At 30.7% G+C, this 27227-nt stretch overlaps 1 protein-coding gene across 3 annotated transcripts in view; it reads right to left on the bottom strand.

Moving 5' to 3' along the window:
• The window catches only part of LOC134700257 (protein diaphanous homolog 2-like), a 63129-nt gene extending 35960 nt beyond the window's left edge, over positions 1–27169 (bottom strand). For 2 of the 3 annotated variants that reach the window (XM_063561612.1, XM_063561614.1), the window contains exons 1-13: positions 26603–26733; positions 25205–25363; positions 13605–13700; positions 12982–13112; positions 10683–10751; positions 9714–9777; positions 9319–9452; positions 8472–8691; positions 7845–7963; positions 6993–7109; positions 6391–6509; positions 5722–5891; positions 1944–2348 (exon numbers count right to left, since the gene is read on the bottom strand). In XM_063561612.1, the coding sequence (XP_063417682.1) occupies positions 1944–2348; positions 5722–5891; positions 6391–6509; positions 6993–7109; positions 7845–7963; positions 8472–8691; positions 9319–9452; positions 9714–9777; positions 10683–10751; positions 12982–13112; positions 13605–13700; positions 25205–25363; positions 26603–26656 (1857 nt within the window). In that variant the 5' untranslated portion in view covers positions 26657–26733. Of the gene's footprint in view, positions 1–1943; positions 2349–5721; positions 5892–6390; positions 6510–6992; positions 7110–7844; positions 7964–8471; positions 8692–9318; positions 9453–9713; positions 9778–10682; positions 10752–12981; positions 13113–13604; positions 13701–25204; positions 25364–26602; positions 26734–26808 lie in introns of those variants that run through there. The other variant, XM_063561613.1, reaches the window with a different exon arrangement.
• Positions 27170–27227: the final 58 nt, after the last annotated feature.

Raw genomic sequence — 27227 nt, 5'->3', positions numbered from 1 at the left:
GTCAAACTACAACACTTTGTTCGACTGTAGTGGAATACAAACAAAAACCAGTTAGTTTGTAAACTGGTTCCTGGCTGATTACTACACATTGCTCATGCATAATGATAACACAAGCACATTCCAGTTTGTATTGAAATTAGTAAATACGAAACCAAGCTCGATAGGCAGAGAAATCAGGTCGGCAGTTATGGAACAATGACTGCGTCATTTTCCAAAAAAACTGCTTGTTATCACTGAATGGTAAAGATTATTTTAATTTATCAGTTTATAGTAGTAAAAAGTGAATATACATTGTATATTGTATATAATAAAGATTTAAGTTGATTCTGGACAAAGAAAGATAACTCCAATTAAAAAAAATTCTTGCTTTGCACAATCTTGTGTAATTGGATATTTCTTGCTTACTATTCTGGACCAAGAAAGATAACTCTTATTAAAAAAAAATTTGCTATTTCACAATATTGTGCAATTAGATATTTCTTGCCATTGAGCAACACTGTGCAATTGAAAAGACTTGCTATTGCACAATATTTAATATAATAATTTTAGATCCTGATTTGGACCAACTTGAAAACTGGGCCCATAATCAAAAATCTAAGTACATGTTTGGATTCAGCATATCAAAGAACCCCAAGATTTCAATTTTTGTTAAAATCAAACTAAGTTCAAATTTTGGACCCTTTGGATTTAATGTAGACCAATTTGAAAACAGGACCAAAATTGAAGAATCTACATACACAGTTAGATTTGGCATATCAAAGAACCCCATTTATTCAATTTTTGATGAAATCAAACAAAGTTTAATTTTGGACCCCGATTTGGACCAACTTGAAAACTGGGCCAATAATCAAGAATCTAAGTACATTTTTAGATTCAGCATATCAAAGAACCCAACCGATTCATTTTTTGTCAAAATCAAACTAAGTTTAATTTTGGACCCTTTGGACCTTAATGTAGACCAATTTGAAAACGGGACCAAAAGTTAAGAATCTACATACACAGTTAGATTCAGCATATCAAAGAACCCCAATTATTCAATTTTGATGAAATCAAACAAAGTTTAATTTTGGACCCTTTGGGCCCTTTATTCCTAAACTATTGGGACCAAAACTCCCAAAATCAATACCAACCTTCCTTTTATGGTCATAAACCTTGTGTTTTAATTTCATAGATTTCAATTTACTTATACTAACGTTATTGTGCGAAAACCAAGAAAAATGCTTCTTTGGGTCCCTTTTTGGCCCCTAATTCTTAAACTGTTGGGACCTAAACTCCCAAAATCAATACCAACCTTCCTTTTGTGGTCATAAACATTGTGTTTAAATTTCATTGATTTACTTTTACTTAAACTAGAGTTATTGTGCGAAAACCAAGAATAATGCTTATTTGGGCCCTTTTTTTGCCCCTAATTCCTTAACTGTTGGAACCAAAAATCCCAAAATCAATCCCAACCTTTCTTTTGTGGTCATAAACCTTGTGTCAAAATTTCATAGATTTCTATTAACTTAAACTATAGTTATAGTGTGAAAACCAAGAAAATGCTTATTTGGGCCCTTTTTGGCCCCTAATTCCTAAAATGTTGGGACCAAAACTCCCAAAATCAGTACCAACCTTCCTTTTGTGGTCATAAACCTTGTGTTAAAATTTCATAGATTTCTATTCACTTTTACTAAAGATAGAGTGCGAAAACTAAAAGTATTCGGACGCCGACGACGACGATGACGCCAACGTGATAGCAATATACGACGAAAAAATTTTCAAATTTTGCGGTCGTATAAAAATGGCGTCAGGCTAATTAAAACGATAACAATTTGAATGATGGTGGAATCCAATTTAAGATGGCACGGGTCATTTGATGATGGCACAAGACAATTGGCCAGGTGCCATCATTAAACAGCCCATGGAGATCCCTGATATTTAGAACTTTTGTATTGAAATTTTACCTGATTCCAATTGAGTCGTTTGGTCTGCATTGGAGGTTGATATTTCTTCTTCTTTATACCATATGGAAGACTAGTTGATGGCGCTGCAGGTGGACTCATAAATCCTGGAGGTGGAGGTGGTGCTCCAGGAAATCCTGGTCCTCCTGGTGGGGGAGGAGGGGGTGGTACTCCTCCTCCCCCTGGGAATGGTGGGGGAGGGGGTGGCGGGGGACCACCACCAAACCCTGGAGGAGGTGGTGGTGGAGGAGGAGGGGGAGGTCCTCCACCGCTCCCTGGTGGTGGTGGGGGCGGCGGTGGTGGAGGTGGAATAGCCCCTCCTCCTGGAGGTGGGGGTGGTGGTGGCGGTCCTCCTCCTCCACCTGCTGCTCCTGTAGACTGGATCTGAGCACCAATACCCAGTCTTATCTGAAAGGAAAAGAAAATACATTCAATTAACTAAACATGTAAATAGAAACTTGTATTAGAAATAAAAAATGATTAGTAGTTAATGGAAATAATAATCATACATTTTAAACATAATAACTTTTAAGTCTTCCTAAAAATATATATTATATCCTGTTCATAACTTATCTATTTCATCTATGTTTATCATTCTTTTCACTATTTGGTAATTTGACTGATTCATTAGATTTGATTTAGACATTTTTATTAAAAATGTGGATTTTTGTAAACAGTTTTTCTTATGCTATTTTTCTAAGTTTTTCTGTTTTATTTACATTTTTTTATCGTAAGCTTTTGTCGTCATTGTCTTGCAGATAAAATTTCCTATGGTTGTATTCCATGTAAATAACTTTATTTCCAAATTAACAGAACATTCCCTTGTAAATTTATTGGCCAGCATTTGTCTCAATTATCTTTTCAAATATTAAGATTTGGAAAACGACTGAAAAAATTCCAAGTTTTGTTTTCATACAGAATTAATGAACTGTCATTCTTTTTACAAACTACATACATGTTAATTATTATATGAATAATTAAATCCATTAAATTTATGAATAATATGTTATGTCTTGTTTAGTTTGAGTTATTTTCATGAAAATATTATTTTAAGAAATAAATACATTTTAAACTTGAAAAAAAAGCTAAAACCCAAAAAATCCACACATCATACTTTTCTCAAGACTACCAAACCACATATTCACAGCATACTGTTAACCCTTTAAATGTATTACAATGTACTTAAAATACAATGATCATAGTGATAATGCATGATAAGAGTGAGAATTGAAATAAGAATCTTAAGTGGAAGTGAGAGTTAAAACTATCCAACACCTAGGACTATTCAAAAATTTTAAAGTTGTGAAAAGGTATTAAATAATAGATATGTGTGGATTAAAGAAAGCATGGGAAAAAAAGTAGAATTATTTTTCCATAATTGGCAAGGCAGTAGTAGGTACATTGAGAGATTCTGGCAACCAGTCCATAAATACTTGGATGCATTTTATGTAAAATATCAGTTTGATACAATTTCCAACAAAAAATAATTCAAAGCAAGAATGTGTCCATAGTACATGTTTGCATCACTTGCACTATCATTTTCTGTGTTCAGTGGACTGTGAAATTGGAGTTAAAACACTAATTTGGCATTAAAATTAGAAAGATCATATCATAGGGAGCATGTGTACTGAGTTTCAAGTTGATTGGACTTCAACTTCATCAAAAACTACCTTGACCATAAACTTTAACCTGAAGCAGGACAGATGGACAGACGAAAGAACGAACGGAAAAACTAACGGATGCACATACTAGAAAACAAAATGCCCGCAAATGGGGCATTAAAAAGAGGCATAATAAACGGGGCATAACAAAATGATGTGAAATTCAAACAAACTTTTGCATAGTGTGACCTATAACCTTTGACCTAATCAGAGTCAATCAAGAAAAACCCATTATCTGTGCAGGGAGATTATCCAGATATCAGAATGTCAGATGATATCATAGTCAACTATTTAAAGCAGTTTTTTTGTGTGCTATGAAGGTTTCAAGACAGAATTACCACCTCCTAATTCTACAACTACAATTTATCTAAGTCAGTAACTGTGTTAAAGATTCTACATTTCTGGCTTATTGTGTAGATTAACAAAACAATGATAAGTGAAATTCAAATTATTATCTTACAAATTACATGGGGGAGAGGCTGATTTAAAGGGGTTCCAGGGGGCACAGGACACTCGTTTTGGGAACAAATTTGGTTGATTATTAAGGGAATAACTTATTCCCATAATACATGACTGGTGCGGGCCCACCCCTTTGAAAATTTCTAGATTTCTTTAACATCTAGTCATTGTCAGTACTGGAGAAAAAAATTAATTGACATATATTTACAAATAAGATTTTCTCTCAAAGAAAAACATTACTAATTAAAATCAAGTTACCACTCATCTTTGTATAAGTCAGTTAACACACTTGCTTTTTTTTCCATATTATGGATTTATTAAATTTCAAACCAATTCAAATTAATCTTGGCTTTCTGGGGAATACCTTCACAAAATCATTCTCAACTATTCAATTCAAATGAATAGAACTTTCAAAACGATTCAGTTTCACAGTTTTCAATGTAGACAGAAGTCATATACATATACATTCATTGTATATATAAATACAGAAGTAATTTACATTGTATATAAAAAGTAAAAGGTGTATATAAAACTGTGAGACCCAAAGTTAGAAAATATAAAAATGATTGATGCCCATGATGTTTAATAGCTTAAACAGATTTAAAAGTAACGACAGCTCTACTTTTTACAAAATTTCTTGCAAATATTTATTTAGGATTGATTTTCCAAGTTACCTAGTACTAAAAAAAGAAATCCAGAGAGCTGATGGATAGAGCTAGATTATATCAACCAGCTCTAACTGTTTCATTAAAGTAGTTTCTTTCAAAGTGAACTTTGTTAAAATTCTAAAAATTTGAATATAAGTAATAATTTGCAAGAAATAATGTGTAAGATAGAGGGGTCTTACTGGCAAGCATGATGGGATGAAATTCTACCATGAAATATGTGACCACGCGATACCTGATCTTGACCAGCTGGCATGCTATCCATAGTACTAAAACCTGACTTATTGCCAGCGGCAGTATTCATTAAGAACATTTTTTCCTGTTAAATCAGAATTCAATAGCTGTTTTAAAATCTTTAAGTTATTAAATAATGAATCAAGAACGGGTATTGAAAACGGACAGCAGTCACAAAAGTGGAAAATTGTTTTAAAATTCAGGTTTCCTTTAATGGCAGCTTTATTTGAGCACTCAAGACATTCATGTTGAAATGTCTATCCAATTTTGTGCATTGCAATAATGCTGCAATGTCTATCAAATCTTGTGCATTGTATTCATTGCCCTAATGAATGCTTACATGTGAAAATTAATAAAAGAAAAAATATGGGGTATAAGTCAAAAAGACAGCAACAGTGTGACACAAAAAAAATAACCCTATTTGGCGGCCAAACTTGGATTTTTTTTCAAATATAAATGCATCAACATAGATACAAAATCATGTAATAAATCACTTTGAACATTGCTAGAATAAAACAAGCTAAATGCGTAGAAAGAATCTACATCAATATGTTGGTTAACTATACAAAAAATGTTCCAACAACTACAGTATAGGGACAAAAATTATTCGCCCAATAATAGCTATATAAATCAGTGGAATTTCAACAAAAAAATTGAAGTGCTATATTATGATACAGATTTGTTAAAAAAGGAAACAAATTATAAATAAATTCTACAGGTGCACAAATTGCAAGTTATAATGTATAGCCAAGATATTCTTACTTTTTCTTTCATGACAGTGAGTTCATCCTCATATTTCTTCACTTTTTCTTCCAATGTCATTGCTTTGGCTTCTGATTCCTGTTTAGCTGTAATGGCTGTCTCTAATTTTGAACTTATTTCTACAATGCTGACTTCTGCATCTTCTACTCTTGATTTTTCATGCAATGAACCTGTTTAAAGCAATGACGATGTAAAGATACCTTTAAGATAATTTACATGTTAGAATGTAATAGAAGAGTGTAAGGTTTCATGATTTCAGTACCAGTATATATAAGTACTTTTGAGTTTTCATTCATTTTCAATAACTTTGTTCTTATTTTGTAACACCACAGTTCTAAGTATGATGAAGGGAGGTTGGTGAACTCAAAAACAATTTAAACTTCACCACAATCCTAGTATCATAAAAATTATCTGTAATTGACACTTTAAAATTTATCGAAAATTTACATTTATTATGTTTTGTTTTCTTTTGCAATGCATTATAATGATAAACATGAATTACAAGATTGAAAGATTTCAAAACAATTCCCTGCAAATAAGACTGCTATTATCCATCAGCTAATCTGGTGAACAAATCCATATACACCCTATCATTCATCAGAGAAAATGTTTATTCACTTTGGATACGGTCAAACAGAATTCTGATTTACTAACTACATGAAAACTTACTTAGTAAAGGTTCTACATCAATATCAAATCTCTTTGTGTGTCTGAAATCTGGGTCTGTCCCATTCTTATGTAAAACTATCTGTGTTATACACTCTTCTATTAACTTATAATATTGAGGTCTAAAAAGGTAAAAAGTGCATTTAGGTGATGAATAAATACATAAAATACATTTTCTGATTTCTAAGATGTTTATTCTTTGTTTTACTTTTTGTCAAGTTTATACAGTGTCAAAATTTGTTAAAGGTAGACAACCCTGTAAAAATCAGCTGAACATTTTAATCAAGTTCCAACTTGTTTCTGAATCCCATATTTGAACTGTATGTAACTTGTAATATTTATCTTGTAAATTTTTCATTAATAAACTAAGTTTCATTATGAAGAAAATATTAAGCTGTTCAATGATCAAATTAATGTATGTCAAACTGCTATTTACCTATTTCAAACAAAAAATTTCTGATAAAAATTGTTGTTTATCTTGAAATTTTTCATATTTATGTCAAAGGGTCAAAATAAATATTTTGTCAAGATTTTATGAAAATTACCCCCCCCCCCCCCCCCCAATAAATTTAAACCATGAGTTAGGTACCACCATAACTACTTACCTAGCATAGGCATCATCTCGTACAATTAATAAATGCTGTAATATGGATAAAAAGTAAGGTTCTGATATTGTGTCTTTTGTCGAATTATAAACTAGGTCAAAACACTGACGTGGATCTCTAAGATATGGTTAAGGCTGAATAATTATTTGTCAGACTACAATTTTTGATAATTGCTAATTGCTTAACATGTTTTAATCAAAATTAAACTTTTTTTTCTGTAACAAACACTTTCATAGCACCCTATTTCCAACAAAATTATGCTTGTTATAACTTTACAATAAAATAACTAATTTTAACTTTATTTTTTTTAATGAAATCAGTTAAAAATATACCTCATTGATGAAGTGCTCTAAAAGAATTTGTATGTAGCATCATTTTGAATTTTGAATTAAACCTATTGTATACCTAAAGGTTTGAACAATAAACATGGTAAAGGCATATATGTTACTAACCAATGCACTAAACATAAGTCTATCCTAGCAGTAAATCACTGAAAAGTGTTCAATATAGAGAAATATCCAGGTTTTGCTGACAATAGAAATAAGGTGTGGTATGAGTTCAAAGGAGACAACTCTCCATCAAAGTCATAATTTGTAAAAAGTAAACAATTATAGGTCAAAGTAAGGCCTTCAACATCCAAGTCTTGGCTCACATCTAACAACAAGCTATAAAAGGTCCAAAAATGACTAGTGTAAAAAAATCCAGCAGGAATACCAAATTTTATAAAAATTGAGACACACTTATGAACCACATCAACAAACAACAATAAATAAACAACAGGTTCCTGACTAAGAAAAGGTGCAAACAAATGCAGGTATATAAGGGCAACTTATAATCTGGTATAAAGGATACTCTAGCTCAATATGAGCATTATCATAACGATGAATAAATTCATCTAAATCTTCTTCTTTGTGGTCATGGAAAATTCTTAAATGTGTCTGTAGTTCTTCATCTTGCTGAGTATCTAAAGACTGAAATTAAAAGACAAAATATAAGTGGTACTGAAAAAAACTCTTGACAAAAATGAAGAAAATAATACTTTGTCTTTTCTTTTATAGCCATAGCGTTATTTTTCTTACAATGAGTTTGACTATGTCCCTCTGGTATCTTTCGCTTCCCTTTTATATAAATTCAATGTGTCAAAAACACTTTCCTGGATTTAACTTCATCAGAATTGCTCCAGTAGTATAAGTTAATATAAGTAGTATATTTGTATTCTTCGATTGGTAATACATTGACAACTGACCTTTTCATGGAAAAAAGTAAAAAAATCAAAGAAAGTATATTTTTTTATTCGTTTTCTGTTGTTTTGTTGTTACTTCCATATCATTGACATTGTCTTTACAACACTCATTGTCGTAAGATATCCATAATGAAATTATCAATTCTATTTCACATGTGAAATAATTGGTTTTTATCTCACTTGGAAATCATGGTATTTCTTTTGTAACCAATGAAATAACATTTAATAATACAAACCCCAATCAGATCTATCATCCCTGTCCTCATTATTTCATTCCGTAAATGCAGTCTGAAATCTAGGTCATCAGGCGTACTGACAATAGCATTGACTAGTTGAATGTTGGCCACTTGCATGGGTTGGTTGTCCCGCATACCTAAACCCATGATTATTGGCACAAATCTATCTCGCCCTCGTATCTCTCCACAAACTGTTATACCCTCCAAAACTTTTTCATGGCTGCAAAGAAATTAGAATTAGAACTGATAATATAAAAGTGACCTAAATATATGTCAATAATTAGGTGAAACAACAAAACAAAAGTATATGACAGGTGTATGAAGACATTGAATATAAAGTAGTTCTTAGGCACAATTACAACTATATATATATATATATGTATAATGGCAGTTTGACACCATTTATAACTAAGGTGTAAATCAGCTGAAAACATTTTGTCTTAAAATTCTGATTTAAGAAATACCAAAGTTTCCTTTAATGATTTTGAATTAACCAAATGCAAATGTATGTTCTTACTTATGCTGTTAATGATAAGGGATACAGGTTTAAGTCTGGAGGATTTTTAGTAAACAACAATCAATCGATTAATCAATCAAATAATCTTATACCAGATTTAGTTTAATTTGTAAGGATAAATGTCAATGCCTATAATTTCTGGTTTCAGTCTTGAAATCACAGGAATAAACAAACAAACCTTATTATTTTGAAAATTTAAATTATTAATGTCAGACATTTTCTATTGTGACGTCAAAAATTTACAGGAACATGTGTGGTGTCAATGTAGTCTTGTTGCTGCTAAACTTATACATATTAATCATCACTGCCCTTACAGTTTGTAATACCTACCCATCAGGAGGTACTATACATATAGCAGCTAGAAGTCTGACGGCCTCTAACATTGTATTAGGGTCTGAAGGATCTACTGTTCTAGATAATATTGTTAAGGCTTCTTCATGGCCTATCATTTGCATCAAACCAAACTGAAAATAGAAAGATAATAAGTATACATTTTCTGTTTTAAAATAAAGAAAATTTGAACTTAAAGGTCAAATAACTAATCTTTTTTTCCCACGGCTCTGTGTTGAAAGTCATACATTGACTTATAGTGGTTTGTTTTATAGAAATTGTTCTGTAACCAGTTCCTGTCCAATATTTCAGATGAAGTGTTTAAAGGTTATATGAGATAAAACATTAAACATGGAACAGACCAAAGTATATGTTGATAATTATGTTCATATTACCTTATTGTTCATAAATGCTTTGAGGCATCGTACAGCCTCATATGTACTTCTTCTTTCTGTTTTTCTGCAAATAAAAAAAACAAGTATCTTTTGTCATTATTAAATCCAATTTGCTTTGAAAGGCTAATGCTCACACATGTTAGAATGCAACTTATCTTAATCTCCTTCAATTATAATGATTAAAGAATCAACAGAAATCATTTTTACTACACCTGCATGATTTTGATTTTTAATATTTATGTGTGGAGCAGGATCTGATTGCACTTTAAGAGCACTTGAGATAACCCAAGTTTTTAGTTGCTCAGTCCTTAGATTTCTATGTTGTGTTTTGTGTTCTGTTGTTTGTCTTTTAGTCTTTTTCTTTTTTGTGTCATGGGGTTGTCACTTTATTTCTACTTGAGAGTTTAAATGTCAAAAGAGTTTATTCTCTAAAGAAAGAAAAAAGAAAGAGAACCACTTTATCATCGAAAACTCTTTTAGACATTACGGTTGTAGATTTGCTGTCTTGCTGTGGTAAAACTACAAATCTAAATTTTTTACAAATACAAAACACACCAGATTTATAACTATATATCTTTAAATTTCAATATCCAATTGTCTTGCTTTTTCAGTTTATTTCTTAAAATTTCTAAAGTTTTTTGTTATTCTTTCTTATGTACAATTTTAAATTTTGAGATAGTGTGTTTTTTTGTGTTCTTTGTTCTTTGTTTTGTAGATAAATCAGGATTGTTTTCTCTTTCGAATTGATTTAACATATGTCATTTTGGGGCCTTTTATAGCTTACTGTGCTCTATGGGTTTATTGTTATGCTCGTTATTGAAGGCTGTACAGTAACCTATACTATTTTTAAATTTTAATTCATTTGGTCTCTGGTGGAAAATTCTGTTGTTGGCAAACATACTACATATTCTTATTTTTACTCTTAAATACCATGATATAGTATGTGGTCATTTTAATCCATGTACTTACGAATCACAGCAGTAAGTTAAATTCCTTAAAATTCCATTTAAACCGGCAACACCAAACTCTTGTACCCAACTGTAATTATAAAGAACATCAGCATAAGTTAGATATTTCTATGAAAGTGTTTAACAATAACAATTTTAATGATACCAATTTTGATATCAATAATTTTTACATGTTATATATTTGCATTTTTTTCAAGTTTGTTTGTTAGTATTAATTTTTTAAACTTGAAAACTGTAATGAACTTTACATAAATTTACAACAAAAAAAACCTTCAATTTTCATAAAGAATTCTTTGTGGTGTGAGTTTTCCTTTTACCATGTTCAGCAGGTATTTTCTCCTGCAAAGGTAAAACTTTTTCAGGTTTAACATAAATTGCGTTCTCCTTCCCAAATCAATGCAATCTACATGATCTTAGCACAGCAATGACATGTGAATGTTTTTTTGACCAATTATTTTAATAGTTTTTAAGATTAGATTTTAGATTTAAAATCATAACCATTTTCTATCATGTGATTTTAAAGATATGAAAATATTAAAATCTGATAATCTGTTATTTTAAGATGAACTCCTTAGTCAGGAGCCTGAAATTAGGTAGTTGTCATTTGTTGCTGTGTTACATATTTCTTTTTGTTATTTTTTTGATACATTAATTCTGCTTTTAGTTTTCTCACATGAAAATGATTTTGGTACTTTTTATAGCTGACTGTTAGAATGGTTAGGTATGGGCTTTTCTCAATGTTGACAGCCTAAGGTGATGTATATCTGTTAATTTCTATGTCATTTGGTCTCTTGTGGAGATTTGTCTCATTTGCAATCGTAACACAGGGACTAAACTTAACTGTTTTTCTCTAGGGGCCAGCTGGGCCCCTAAGATATTTTTTTCAGGGGCCCGCTTAAAATTTTAGGAGCCCACTGATATTCATACTAAAATAAAACAAAACTAAAAATTACTTAGTACTATATACTTACTTACAGTGTTCCAGCTTAAATGTCAGGGCAGAAGGGTGCTAGTTTTCTGAAAGGGCACTTTAGCGCAATAACCGGGATTGTAAGGATACTTTGTATAAATTACCTTGAATATTGCTAGCTATAGGCTTAGCTGGAGAACATTAGTTGTATTTAAACCTTATTCAGAAATTAATATGTTCTTGATGTTGGTTCCAGTCAGATTTTTTTTTATCAAATTATCATACCATGAAGCAAAGCAAATCATTTTGATGTTTATGTTAACAAACTTGTACATTTGTTAAGTGCTCCCACGTAAGAAGGATCATTCATACAAGAAGTAAAACAGGAAGTGGTCTTCATATATATGTTCAAATACAAACTTCTTTGATTCTTCTTTAAATGTATGTTCATGGTACGAAACAAAACAGTTTTTCTAATGAAGCCTTATTGTGAAATCCTACTTGTAGTCTTGAAAATGTTTTCTGTGGTAACCATTATAATATTTGAATTATTGCCACCAGAAATGTATCATAAGATTTGACAATATTTATTTTAGGTTGTTTCCTAACAAAATTATCTACTTCAAATTTTCAACTTCCTGTTGACCTTTAGACAATATGGCTCTTTCTTTGAACATTAAATATTATCTCAATCCAAGCCATCCTCTAATAGTGTTGATCAAAATATATTTTTCAATAAGTTTTTAATGAAGATTGGAAATCAAACTAGATATTCGGATTTTTATTTACGAGATTTTAAATTTCGTTTTTTATTAAATATTTTTGTAAAAAGCGATTCAGGAACAAGTTACCGTCTAACACAGGCTTGTAATGACTCACAGGACAATAAGAAAACATCCCTTTCACGATGCTTATTGAACAGTAAAATAGAAAACACTGTTCAATAATGAAATTATCGTAGAACTAAGAAAACATGCGGAAAGAAGAAGGTATATATAAGCAACATCGTGACTCCGGATTGAAAACATATAGCTATTTGACTGGGTTCAGTTATTAGAAATAACCTACTGGTTTTCGGAAAAACTCTATATTTCTATATCGCTTTGATAAGACAAACAGGTTTTCTTTTGGGAACAGTCTTTGTTAATATCGCGGGGGAAAGGGTACAAATGAGATTTACTTCAATTTTTTTACAGTCGCCAGCTGGGCGACCATGATGACTAAATATATTCGCCCAGCCGAAAATCTGGTCGCCTCGGGCGCCCGGGCGAGCGTTAAGTTTAGTCCCTGTAACACATCTTCTTACAAAATGTCTTATTTTAAATTGGACATTAAAGAAAACAGCTGATTATAAATGACGTGTTAGCAAGTTATGACAGTACCACATTACCTTACAGGATTACTTGTTAATGATACTCGTAAAGATTCTAATAATTTTAATCGTTTATCTCCCTTGACCTCAGGGTTCCGTAATTCTGCATGAAAACTAGCCGGAGTATCAAGGTTTCCTGGTCCCACAATCTGAAGTCAACAAAAAACATTTTAAGTCATTAAAATACAATGTGTCATGTGTTTTATCTACATTGTGATAAAATTATAAAGGATTTGCTTCAGTTGTACTTGAATTATGATCCAGACAATAAACATAATATATATGTGTCTATTCAAAGTCAGGAGCCTGTAATTTAGAGGTAGTGATTTGTTAGTGTATACATGCATCAATTTGTTTTATCTATTTTTTTGTTTTGTATGTAATTTACATCAGTCATTGGGTTTCTTATTTGATTTTTTTTTAATATTGTTATGTCAGAGCCTTTTTTCAGATTAATATCTGGTATGGGTTTTGCTCATTGTTGGCTTGTGAGAAGAGTAGATATTTAGGTTAGCTACAGTATCACACATTCACGTTGGACATATTGACCAGGATTAATATCAGATCCTCATATGAGCAAACATAGGCTGCAGTTCTTTTTAAGATTTAAGTTGAGTGTCTCCAGGACTTTTTTAACATACCTTGACAGACTGGTGCATACCAAGCATAGAACGTTTCTGGAATATGTCTTTCTTCCTTAAAGGGGCTTTTTTTTCTTCTGACAAATTCATGTCATCCTGAAAATATATAAAATGTCATTGTAATTATAGCAATTATCTACATTTTGTAATATCAAAATCAGATTCATCACATTTCTATAATAAAACTTACTGTCTCATACATTTGTCATAATAGAAACTTATTTTTCTTGAGAGTGTCTTTGAAGATCAAATTAAAGGAGTATGTGTCCATGCGTAACAAATTATGACATCTCTTGTTATATAATGCTGCAAAAGAGCATAACTAGAATAATTTCTGTAAAAGTGGAGCCATCCAAATTGTATCTTGATATGTTTTATGGTTATAAGCATTGTGTATAAGATTCATAACATTTGGTTGAAGCAAACTAAAGTTTAAGCTTAAGTTGCAACTAATTTTGTATGTACTGTCAGACAATGGTAGACACTTAATGCCCCTTCCTGGTTGCATGGGGCACAACTACAAAAATGATGGTACATTTACAAAGGAGTACAAAGCCTATCAAATGAGTAAGCAAGAAAATATTTCATAAACTGAATGACTGCATGTATGTATACTTCTTTTTTTCATTGACAGATAAAACACTTTATTCATTATTATTTGAGTAATATAACTTTTCAAGATTTTGGAATTATTTAATTTGTGAGAGTCTCTGTTAATTGGCTATATATTAAAAGCTGTTGTGTCCCCTAAAAATAATCATCAGTCTAATACAAATTGATTTTCCCTAAAGCTATATCATGTAAATTAAAACCACTAAATATTCAAAAAGGGAGGAAAACAAAATTCTATAAATATATAGTCATTGGAGGTTGTAACTGGTGCTAAAATTGTAACCCAATTTATTAATAAAATATGTAACACATTTAACGTTTTTTTCTTTTCCAGTAAATGATACATGGCTACTTTTTACTGTACATATTATTCATAACAGAAATATTTTTATCGGGACTCTGTCTGTGCATCAATTTATTGTATACTAATATTTTTATGATCAGCCATGCAGAAAGTTTCACCTTTCCTCAGGTGTAAAAGTTATACACCAGGTAATCAAAATTCTGTGTAATCTAGCACCTCTACACCTTACAAAACTTGACAAGGTAATTGATATTGTGTGTACTGGAAAATACATCTTATATTGAACTAGTGGACCTTTAGGTTAATATCATAATCTAACATAACCGAGATCTTGGTATGAGAGAACTACATAATAATCTGTCTTTATAATGTCAGGAACTGGTAAAGTTACTTTTTTACGCCTTTAGGTGTTTGTTTGTATGTTATTCCACACCAAAATGATATATTTATATAATTATATCTCATGTTAAACTTTCAATTAATCCTTGAACATGATGACCAGAGATTTAAAAGTTCAATCGTCTTAATTTGTCTACTTTATAAAAAAAATTTAAGAAACTGTATCAACCCAAAATGTACTTTCAAATTAAAGTACACTCTTTGACCAATTATACTACTATATAGTACATCTAAACTAGTATATTACATTATACCATTCATAAAATTGTAGTATCTAATATTGAGCCATGTTTTTATTGTGTGCCGGTCTCTTGAGTCAATCTCTTTTCAACTTTACAGTTTGTTCTTATTCTGTGCTCTTACACCACTAGCTGTCCTGTGTTACTCGGAGGAATGAACGCTTATCCAAAGCAAGGAGCATGGAGCATGTTATCCAATGGTGTCCAAGATGCTTCATTGATTGCTGTCTGCCATAATTATTTTTCATTTTATTAAAATTGGTCACTTAATTTTTCTTGTTACCAGGACATTTCATCATGTACATTGCATACTGTTTGGGTTTTGTTCATTGAATTAAAATTAATAAAGCCTTTATCATTGTTTATCCTTGTCCTATGCATGCTATGGTCTCTTGCTAATAGATGTCTCATTGGTAATCTATTTTCATACTGTATTGTTAGTTTGCTGTCTTGTTTAAGTGTGTCGATTATTTCGGTATATTTTTAATGGTTGAGTGATTATTTATTGTTATTTCATTTAAAAGAGAAAGTTTTATACAAAGAACTGTTGTTTTTAAAAAAACATCCTTGTATTTCTAAATCACAATATTATTTAATCTTATTTGAAGTAGTAGATTTTTTTTTCAAATTAAAACTTCTCTTACGTCAAGCTGATTATAGTTCTTTTATCTTAAGGAAGTTCTTTCCTAAAATTGTCTTAAATATTTGACGTTTTACAGTTTTAATGACATAGGTGAAAAAATTTACTCCAGAATACGGCTACATCCCTTAAGCAATTATAAATGAAAAAGACATGCTTTGATTAAAGAGCATGTTTACAAACAAAGAGATCTATAAAAGAAAAGATGATTTATAAGAACATGAAACACAAAAAGAAGACTTTTTTTTAAAAGAGGGAAATAATCTTATCTTATCCAATGCAAATAAAGTTGTGAAAAGAAGAGCAAAATTAATTTATTCTGATATTCATATTTGCTTGAAACCTAGTGCAAAGAGTAGGACAGTGAGTTACAATAAAAATAATAGAAAAAAATGAGAAATGCAAATTTCACATGAAAAATGGTGGTAGACAAACATGATACAGTGGCGGATCCAAAAACTTTCATAATGGGGTCCATTGCAATGGGGTCCATTGCATTGACTGCCTAAAAAGGGCCTGTTCTAGTCATGCTGCATTGATTCCCTATATAATCAACCAAATTTTTCCAATATAAGAGGTTTTCTGGTCCACTGGAAAACTATGAAAATCCACTCTCGTAATAGTGTTTCAAACTTTTTGCAAGTCATTTACACATCTAGGGTTACATTTAATGTCTTAAATTCAGAATTCTGTCCCATCTTAAATTTCAACATGTTCAAAGTACTGACATAAAGCCATCATTGGATGGATGAAAAATAATGCATATATATTGCCAAAAGCAACATTTATTGGATGCTTAAAATCCAATTAAAATTTGTTATATAAAATAGTAAAAGGAAGGCATTTTAATTCTGTAATTTGTAGACACATAAGTAGTGTTAGATCAAATTATAATACCTAATATCAAATTATACAGAAACAGTGTGTTTAAACTTTAGAATGTTACGTAATGTACAACAATCGGATATATTATCATTTAAGCTGTCAAATTGTTACTGTTATATTTTTTTTCTGTATTGTAATTTGTACAATACTTAACTTGTCCTACGAATCAGGAAACTTAAAACATATACAGGCCATGGTTTAAAAGTTTATGTGATGTCCCTATATTTGCTTGATTAACCTTATAATTAATTAAAACAGATATCAAAGTAGATTTTACACAGAGATGAAAAGGAATGAAATATGATCAATATGAAATTAGAGAAATGATATTAGATGTTTAACTTTATAGAAATCAATGAGGCATATAACAGATCAGAGAGACAACTTTTCAAGGACATTGTTTTACTGTCACAAGGCAGTCTTACACCAAGTCATAGGATTGTAGGTCACGGTGACTTCTTGAAAATGAATCTAATAATGGCCCACTGCATGCCTAGAGAATTTAATAGTCCTAAAGGCTCCCGAGGCTTACACTTCATACAATAACCTACAAAAGCATAAAATGTAGGTCAAAATGATCTAATTTGATCAGAGCCTGTAAAGTTCCGATCCCCATATAAATGGCATACTGTATACTGATGTCAACATGTTCAAAATTTATCCTCATGATCAAAGTCAATGAAGTGTAAAAGTATAGGTCCCCATTTCATTAATTGTATGAATGGAGACACTATGTATGTGTATATAGTAATATACATGTTTGGTGGCCTTCGGCTGTTGTCTGCTATTTGGTCGGGTTGTTAGTCTCTTTGACATTTCCATTCTCAATTTTATGTCAATCAGATAGCAAACCAATGTTATATATAAAGAGAAAATCTAAAGCTAGAGACCAAAACATGTTCCTTGGGCCATAATAAATAATAGGTCTGTTTGCCCCAACGCTACCTACCCAGAAAAAAGCTGCCTACTCAAATTCTTTTATTGTCCTGATTTAAAGATTTTTTTTTTAATCAAATAGGCATGAAGACTAATAAACATCTGATACTAAAATTTCTTTTATAAAAAAAAAAAAAAAAAAAAAAAAAAATGCCTACCTACCTACCCACTGTCTCAACCTGTGGGTAGGGTTTGGGCAAACTAAAATATTTTTAAGTGTGGCCTTGTGATATTATGTAAACTTTCACTTCAACAGCATAGTGACTTTTAAAAAAATCTTATTTGAGTACAATAACAAGATGAAGAAATTTGAAAAAAAATACCAGAATAAATCATACAAAGGAGTACACTGAAGGTTTACTATCATACAATAAAGACTAGAGTATCCCATGGCCCTAATCCAAATTCCCACTTCCCTTTCTTTCATAATATTGAATTTTAATATATCTTAAATTTCTTTTAAATGTAATTTTTAAAACTTCCTTCAAATCCTAAATAAACTGATGAGTAACTTTGTTAAATATCAGTACAGTGGAGATGGCTAATTCTGATGCAATATCTGCAAATAAAATCAAGTATCTGCAATTGTTGACTTCTTTCTGATTCATTTAAACTTATAAATTAGATACTCCACAGGAGATTATACCAAACTGTCAACAATTGTTACAGGAAATTAACATAGCCTCTAAACTTCAAATAGCCTCTAACTGGGAGATCAATCATTTTGTGCTCTAACATCTGCCAATAATATTTACGTAAGGAAACTGCTATTATCATCAGCGCCATTATTTACAACATACACAAAGGGTGGAGTTCTATTGTGCATGGCATTTATTTCTTCCTCATCACTTTTTTTAATTATTGCTTTCTTTTCAATTATCAGTACAATACCTGCTACTTCGAGCTTACATCTGACAAAAAATAAACGTATAGCTTCCTTAAAATGTATAAATCATAAATCTAGTATATTACCATGATTACAGATATAGTAAATCACATCCTACATGTCTTTCTAAGAATTCAGTTCCTACAAAATGTTATCTATCTAGCATTCAACAATTTTCCATAAATCTCAGGTTTATAAAACCCACACAGTCCCATTAAAACAATAAAGCCCCTTGAGGATTAATGTCTTAATAGCCACTAGTGCTAAAAGGCTCATCTTGGCAAGTCACTTATGTAAAATCAACATGTTTGAAAAAGTCTAAGCCAAAAGTTAATCAGAATTTTACTATTAAATAAAATCCTCAATTATGACAGAAGGGAGAATTTTTTTTTTTAAATTCCACACTTCAAGGAAAATTCATAATTGAAAGAAAAACAAAAGGTAATATCAAAAGTGCAAACATATCAGGAATGGAAAACAACTGCTGTAATCCTGACTTGGTATATATTATAGAAAATAGTTAATTAAACCTAGTTTTTTAAAGCCAGCTAGACCTCTCACTTAATAATGTGTGACAGTCAACTCTGTTTTTAAGTTAGAGCAGTGGAGAAATGATAATCAATTTCTTTACAAACCCCAATTTGAAGTATTATTACTCAATATATCTTTTTTCTGTGAAACATCTTACTTGTTATTCTACATTCCGTCATTTGAGAAATTGCACAACTAGAAAATGTGGTCAATGGTCATTATAAAAAGATGGGGCCATTTTCTGCTTGAATAAGAGGAGAGAAACTTGTCTGCAAGACATCCTCAGCATTTTCTTAACATACAATGACATATGCGAGTAATTACTTTCACAAGACAACAGCAATTGGAAAGGATTGTACGACATCTCTGTGGAACAGACATTAAAGTTACGTAATGCTGATTTCTTTGTTAATTGCTTTGAAATCTTTCAGGCAGTTCTAGCAATACCTTAAATGTCACATTACAAAATAGATATGTGTTGTAATGAAACTCAACTGGGTAAAGTATAATCATCACTATAAACACATTTGATAAGTCTCTACTTCTTTCATTTGTCCCCAAACAAAAATAAAATCCTAAAAAGTATTTATATTATATTTTGTTTTTACATTGTTGAAATATTGATAAATAGAGGAAATAGTACTTTTATTGACCGACTTATAGTATAAAAATTTACCTTGTAACATAGTCGTTACAAAAAGTACAATTAATTGTACATGTACTTAAAAGTTTGCATTAATTTCTAATGACTTCCTTATTTTTATGATGATTTTTTTTGGCGACTATACATAAATTTCTACTTTTCATGTTTTTAAGTGTCGATTCGTTCACATGGGAATGGATAATACAAGTTCTACAATTTTATTATATACTTCACATTTTCATTTCATCACCAAAGGATTGTTTCTAAAAGGTCTCATTAGCAAAACAGTTGTTTTGAAATTTTGAAAATGTCATTTTCTTTACCAATTGAACCCACATGACAGTCATGTGACAGTATAAAATACTAAGATAGATATAAGATGTGGTATGATTACCAATGAGACAACTCTCCATTCAAGTCACAATTTGTAAAAGTAAACCATTTTAGGTCAAAGTACGGTCTTCAACACAGAGCCTTGGTACATTCAAAACAGCAAGCTATGGCCCCAAAAATAAGGCCACAATCAGCAACAAAATGTAAGCATACATAAATACATGTATTATTAGTATGGTGTTCATTATCAATGAACTAGTATATATTTGTTATGGGGCCAGCTGAAGGACGCCTTCGTGTGCAGGAATTTCTCGCTACATTGAAGACTTGTTGATGACCTTTCTGCTGTTGTTTTTTCTATGGTCGGGTTCTTGTCTCTTTGACACATTCCCCATTATCATACTCAATTTTATGATATATATATAAGATAATTTGAATATATAACATAACTAATATGAATGATTCCAATAAAACAAGAGTAGACATAATGAGGGCAACATGCAGTAGTACATAAGCCAAGATTGTCAAACTACATGTATAAATGTCTTTCAGTCAAGTGTAGCAATATTATGAATGAAGTAAACGCCTGCCTATCAAAGATCTGCCAAAGACCTGCCATCTACATACAGTCTATATAGTTCAAATCTTTTACGTTAATTATGATGTCAGAGGTCGTCTATTACATCTGATGTCATTAACATATATCGAAAGTGTGAAATCCATTTAACAAGTGAAAATTAACACTGAGCTAAATTTGATCAATAAAAATACAATATTGCTGAAACTGACAATATATACATGTATCAGAATAAAAACTTATATAATTTTGTGAAGTTTAGCCAAGGTAAATTCAGTAAAGCAGATGATACAATAACCTTGATTTATTTTTCACTGATATCTAAAATTTACAACACATTCATTCAAGTTCCAAGTTTTCTGTTTTTAATTTGCAAATAAATGAACACATGGAAAAACCAGCCAGATAATTCATTACAGAAACTGCCTGTATGTAAGAATAACCTTTTGTTAATTATATGTACATGGTTTCTTGTATTTCTTGATGTCTGTATTTCACAGTTTGCAATTTGTAGAACAGAAATTCATTTAATTCATTCTTTTAGCACTAACATTTATATATATCAAAACTCACAAACCAAAAGACATATATATCTTTATATAGATGGCTACATACACAATACTTGTTAGCATTTTCGATAACAATAAATTTTGAACAAAAACGCTTGATAACATGTGATAAGCAACAAATCGTAACTACAAGTGAGGTAACAACATTCTTCAAATCATTTATTTAATTTAAATTTGAAATAAAATTAAATGGACAATCACGGTTTGTCATTTCTTACTCTAAATGCTCAAAAGATGTTATCTGGTGTATATGTAAATTTCATTTATGAAGACCTTTTAGCATTTGTTTAGCTACCATAATGATGTGAACAGATTGCCAATTACAGGTCAAGCCTTTTAACATGTTGATAATCATGATAATGACAATAGGTCTGATCTGTGATCAATATACTGGACATTTTGTTTATAAACAATATTTTGATCTTTTCAATATCTTATGATTTATATTTCAATAATGCAGTGGTTTTCCCCATTGCATAATATTTTATATTGTTTGTATTGTCATATATATATACTAGAAAATAATTTATTTAAATTTGACTTTAATGGTCCTTGAAAAGACCTTGACATTAGTTTACAAGTACAAAGATATTTTCCTCATTTTCTTGTGTAACAATGCAAACAGAAGGTGTTAAATGTCAATTTGTTTTATATTAGACATGAAAAATCTGTTGTTACTTCACATTATGTATTTCAAAACTTTAATCTTACATGTAAACATCATTGTCAATAAAAGGAAAAGTTATAAAAACAATACAAGTATCATATGAAAAAGGATCCAAATAATAATCAGTTTTAAAAAAATTGCATCTGTTTTTGTATCAAAATGTGTATGGCAACAATATTTCCTGAAGAATTTAACCAAAAATAACTATGTCATGTTCATTAGTGCAGTAGTGCAATATATCCCTTTCATGTTTTACAGTTGTCAAACATGGGCTGCTTTAAATTTACATTTTTAAATCTTTGTCATACTGAACAATAAAATTTGCTTTTGTCATGATTGTCTGAATTACTGTTGAATATTTATGAGGAATAAATATTTACAAATACAAATGTGACAAACAATCGAAAAATAAGGAAATGTGGTGTGATTGAAAATGAAACAACAATCAACTAGACAGTGTATTGCTTTAGACATTATATATATAACATGTATTACTATAACCTTATAAATGGCAATAAAATAAAGCTTATTAAAAAACTATTAAAATGAGGTCAAGGTTAAATTACCTTGACCACATTTTAATGAGTCAATAGACCTAAGGATGAGGATCCTTTTCATATAAAAACTGTGATACTGACAGAATTTGGAAAGAAAGACACAAAACATTAACTTTAACATTTAAATAAGGTCAAGGTCACTCAGGCATGTCAAATGAAAATGTTCATCTTTAAATCTTTATTAAACCAAATATATATAGCAGCCAGGTTACATGTACTTATGTAACTGACTGAAACACCATGCAGGCTTTAACATTTCCACACACTGGGTCATCCTGACATTTAGTGATTTCAACAACATAGCAATCAAGGACCAAAACTCCTACACAGCATAGTGACAAATTTAATATGACCTCCATTTTGTCATGAAAAACAACAAATCAAACTTTGACATTGAAATTGATTAGTTTAAGAGTTATCAAATCATTACACAGAACATCATTATCGAAGTGATTCAATCAGTTTAAGACCACAAAAAACATTAAAAATACCAAAATTGACCAAAGGTTTATCAATAAAAAAAAATATCATTATTTATATATCCACATGTAATGTATTTTCCTAACCTCTAATTAATAAAGGAGGGATATTTATACTAGATGCAAATTCTGATTTTGTTTTTGATGTTTTTACTTATATTTGCTGTAAAGGCTACTAAAGAAAACAAACAGTATCATTACTTCTACATCTGTTCATCTGACCAATATCTATTACTTAGCATAATGTTTATTTGAGGGCTTAGTACCATCTAAACAAACAGATATCATATCACATTTGATAACGGTAAACACTACTGCCCAGAATTATTAAATACCTGAAATATTATTGTTATCTAAGGTCAAGTGTTATACCTATACTGAACATGTTTAGAATATTTATTTTCACAACAAAATGCATATCTGGTTAGAGGCATGTACTTGTACACTGTACATATATAGGTCAACCATGTCAATGGTGGTGTGTTGCTGTGAATAATCACTTGAGTCATTTGAAATTTTAATTATATTATTTGTCAACTTAACTGTTCTAAATGTTCTAAATCCAAAATTGTGAACAATAAGGCCTTAAATAAAAAATTGTTTGTTTCCCCAATCCCGACCGACCCTGCAAAAACAGAGCTACTCATAAAATTTTATTGTCAAAACTAAGTGAAATATTATTTTATTCATTTCCAATTTCCTGGCTTGCGGGATTGTACAATATTGTTCAAGCTTTTTAGAACAATAAAATTATTTCCCTACCTACCTACCCACACCTGGCTTGGCAGGGTCGGGATTGGGGAAACAAACAATATATCAATTTAGGCCTTAAGAACGGGTTTTCCATGTAGCGAGAAAATCCTATACCCAGAGAATCTGCTTCACAGTTTTTGTTCTTTTACTTTTCATAAGCTAAGTAAATAATTCTAGTTCTAATTCTAAAGTGCTATAACAAAGTCTGCAAGAAATACATATTCAATAGCTGAAATTTATCACGACTTTTTTTGGAGTGTGAAAAACTCTTTGGAAATCTTGATTGAGTTTTGATCCTTAAAAGGTCAGTTTGTTGTCATGTGACAGTTTAGATTGATTTACCCTTTACATGGTACATGCATGACATGTACACTGCAAAGAAATCTTATTCAAATGATGTTTTCCAACAATTCAATATAATTCATAATTTTAATATCATGAACATGTTTAAGTCCTTTGATAAACCTTCAGAGGTGAAACTAAATCTGCTGTTGTTATCACACAGTTTCCTTTTCAATTATAACATAGATACACAAATTGGAACACCTATTTTTTTTTTATTAAAGTCATTAATTTTTTGTTTATAATATCTATGTTTGTTTTGTAGATAAAGTATATAAATAAGGGATTTGTGTAAATTTTGGTTGCAAAAACTGTTACCCTCTTATTGCAGATTTAAGGTAAACTTCATAAAAAAAACCACAATAAAACACCACTTTTACATGATCTACACATTTCATTTTAACAATACAAGCATATTCATTGTATTTAGATAAGCAGTGGCGGATTCAGGGGAGAGGGGTCTGGGTGTTGGAACCCCCCTTTTTTAGGGGGGCCGGGGGGTCAATGCATTTGAATAGGGACATGTACATTGTAGTTTGAACCCACACACACACACCCCTTTTGTCCTGGGTTAGAAAGCACAGCTTTTTTAAGTGACTGGATCCACCCCTGATATAAAATAGGATTTCCTTCTTATGAATATTCATCAATGCAATCAGGTATTTTGATGAAATAATTTGTGGTTACATATACAACTTGAACATATATATCATGAATGCATATATATATATTATATTGCCTTTTATGGTGAAATTTTTTTAAAGAAATCCTTATTTTTGCCATTAAAAAACGTTTATTAATAAGGTTCAGAATAAGGATTGATTGGGAAACCTGTAATATGTATTGTTTAATCATCTGATAAACAAAAATAGTCATGATAGTGAACGATGTAATTTTTATAACACAAAATAAAAATTTCATGGTAATATCCATATGATATATATACTAAATTACATTTACAAACAAACCAGAAAAAATTTCCTTTCAAATTTTTCATTTTCCTTTTCTTGATTGTGATGTTCCATAATTTCCCCTATAGTCGTTTAAAAGCTTATACATGTGCATAGTATACTTCTCAATTGGCTTTATAAGTAAGCAGTGGAGACTGATTTAAAAATGTACATATATATATTATACCACTAATTTTTAAAGAAAATTTAACCCTTGGTGGTGTTGGTTCATCAACCCTTACCCAGTTTATTAACATATTGAGGACACATGCCAACATTTATAAAATAGTATACTTACCAGCATTCTCTCAAATTTTTCCAAGACCTCCTTGTCAGACAATTGGCTAGTGTCTGGACGGAATCCATAAGCATTACCGTTAGTGTCATCGGACTCACTGGGTGTTGGTAACTTGTTTGGTGCCTTTTTGTCTTTTCCTCCTCCCTTAATTTTATTAAACTGTAAACAAAATAATAATACATTTCAAGTAATTGAATTAAGGCATTTACTGGATCTAGATTAATCTGTTGATTTTTTTTAACACCTACATTTGTAATAGTCTTTGATATAGTAGTTGTTTCCCGATGTTTCACAAAGACATTACGGAGTTGGCTGACAACTTCAGATAATTCATTAACATGGAAAATCTGGTCTTGGTGTAAAACTTTCTGTAGATCTACATTTGTGTACATAACATCCATCAATTATTGTGATTATAAGCCAGAATTCAATATGTTCAAAGCTAAGGCAAAAAAAATAATACATGTCATGTGTTTCCGCTAACCCCTTCCTACCCTAATTTTTAGTGCTAACACTTTTTATGCCATTTCAGAACAAGCACTGTTGAAGTCAGACTATGCTCTAGTATAAAGTATAGTCATACTACATGTACATGTAGAATTAACCAGCTAAATAATGTTTGAAAAAAATAATATGATTACCTACATTGTACCATGCCTAACAGATGTACATGTATGTTCAGTAACTTACTACATGTACTACATATACCCTATTATTTTTTAAAAGAAAGAAAACACAGGACTTACATTTGTATTATTTATTAGTTTGGCCTAAATGATTAGAATTATTGAATACATATGTAAGGGTAATAACTCCTACATGTATCATGTGTATGAAGATTTACCAACAATTTTGGCAATATTGATTTACTTGTCATGTTTGTAGATCTTGTCTTGTGGATCATTTTTTGCTATTCAAAGCTTTTCCTCATAATTTTAAACATTTATTAGAATTTCCTATGTGTACCACTAAGTTTGTTAACGGTTGAAAAATTATTCAATGCCAGGTGGTTGCACTCAAAATTTAAAGTCAGTAATTTTAGAATGGTCTATCAATGTTACCATGGCTGTAGAATCGTAGCGCTTAGGTGAGAGGTCCTGGCATTAGTTTCTGACATTTAGTCACAAATTGTCAAAAAACATCATTAAGATCTGACCTAAGAGCTACTGTTCTGCAGCTACATGTAAAGTTACACTGGCTACTGTATACTGAAAGCTGTACCCTAATCATCATTTGAATGATAATTATGTCAACAATTGTATTTAAATGTAAGTTGTTCGCATATATAAGTTTATTTTTTGGCATGCCTACCTGTAGTTTCTGATTTCTTCTTCCTGCAGGTACATTTTGTAACTCTACTTTAATTTGTTACCTATTTATACTTTAAAAATCCTTTACCTTGAATGATTTTCTCTTCTGTTGGTCCTTCTTGGGAACAACCTGATCACTCATTTTTAATCAATATAATAAAAATTGTGATACTGTGCACCCCAATGATGTTAAAGGAACACAAATGTGTATTTGTCTTATCAAAGAGCCAACTTCCTGAATGTCAGAGGGGAAACAACACAGTAAATAGTAGTGTACATGTGCTATATACTTACAATACTGTTCCGTTTGGATATATCTTTTTTGTCCATGGTTTAATTTCAAGTATACACTTCCTCCGATATACAAAACCGCATGTAAACATACGACATTAAGTCATATAAGACATTTAGTCCATTTGAATCTTATAGCTGGACTGATTTGAACGAATCTGTTGTTGGTGAAGTTTCATTAATTTTCAAAGATTAAAACTTGAAGGGATTATTTGAAAATGAAGGTAATTTAACAGTTTATAACAAAATCTTGCTGTCAATAGATGCTGCAGTATTTAACACTTGAATATAATAGAACTTCCATTCATTGTGTTTTGACACACTTTTTTGTGATTCACTATCCGCCATATCATACTCCCAAAATTTTGTCCAATGGGAATGACGGTTGCATCTTCACTTCGGCACTGTTTACTATTTTTAGA

The sequence above is a fragment of the Mytilus trossulus genome, unplaced genomic scaffold (assembly GCF_036588685.1).
Source record: "Mytilus trossulus isolate FHL-02 unplaced genomic scaffold, PNRI_Mtr1.1.1.hap1 h1tg000128l__unscaffolded, whole genome shotgun sequence".
Lineage (NCBI taxonomy): Eukaryota > Metazoa > Mollusca > Bivalvia > Mytilida > Mytilidae > Mytilus > Mytilus trossulus.
Note: the sequence above shows the minus strand (reverse complement) of the source record. Positions and strands in the feature narration are given on the sequence as shown.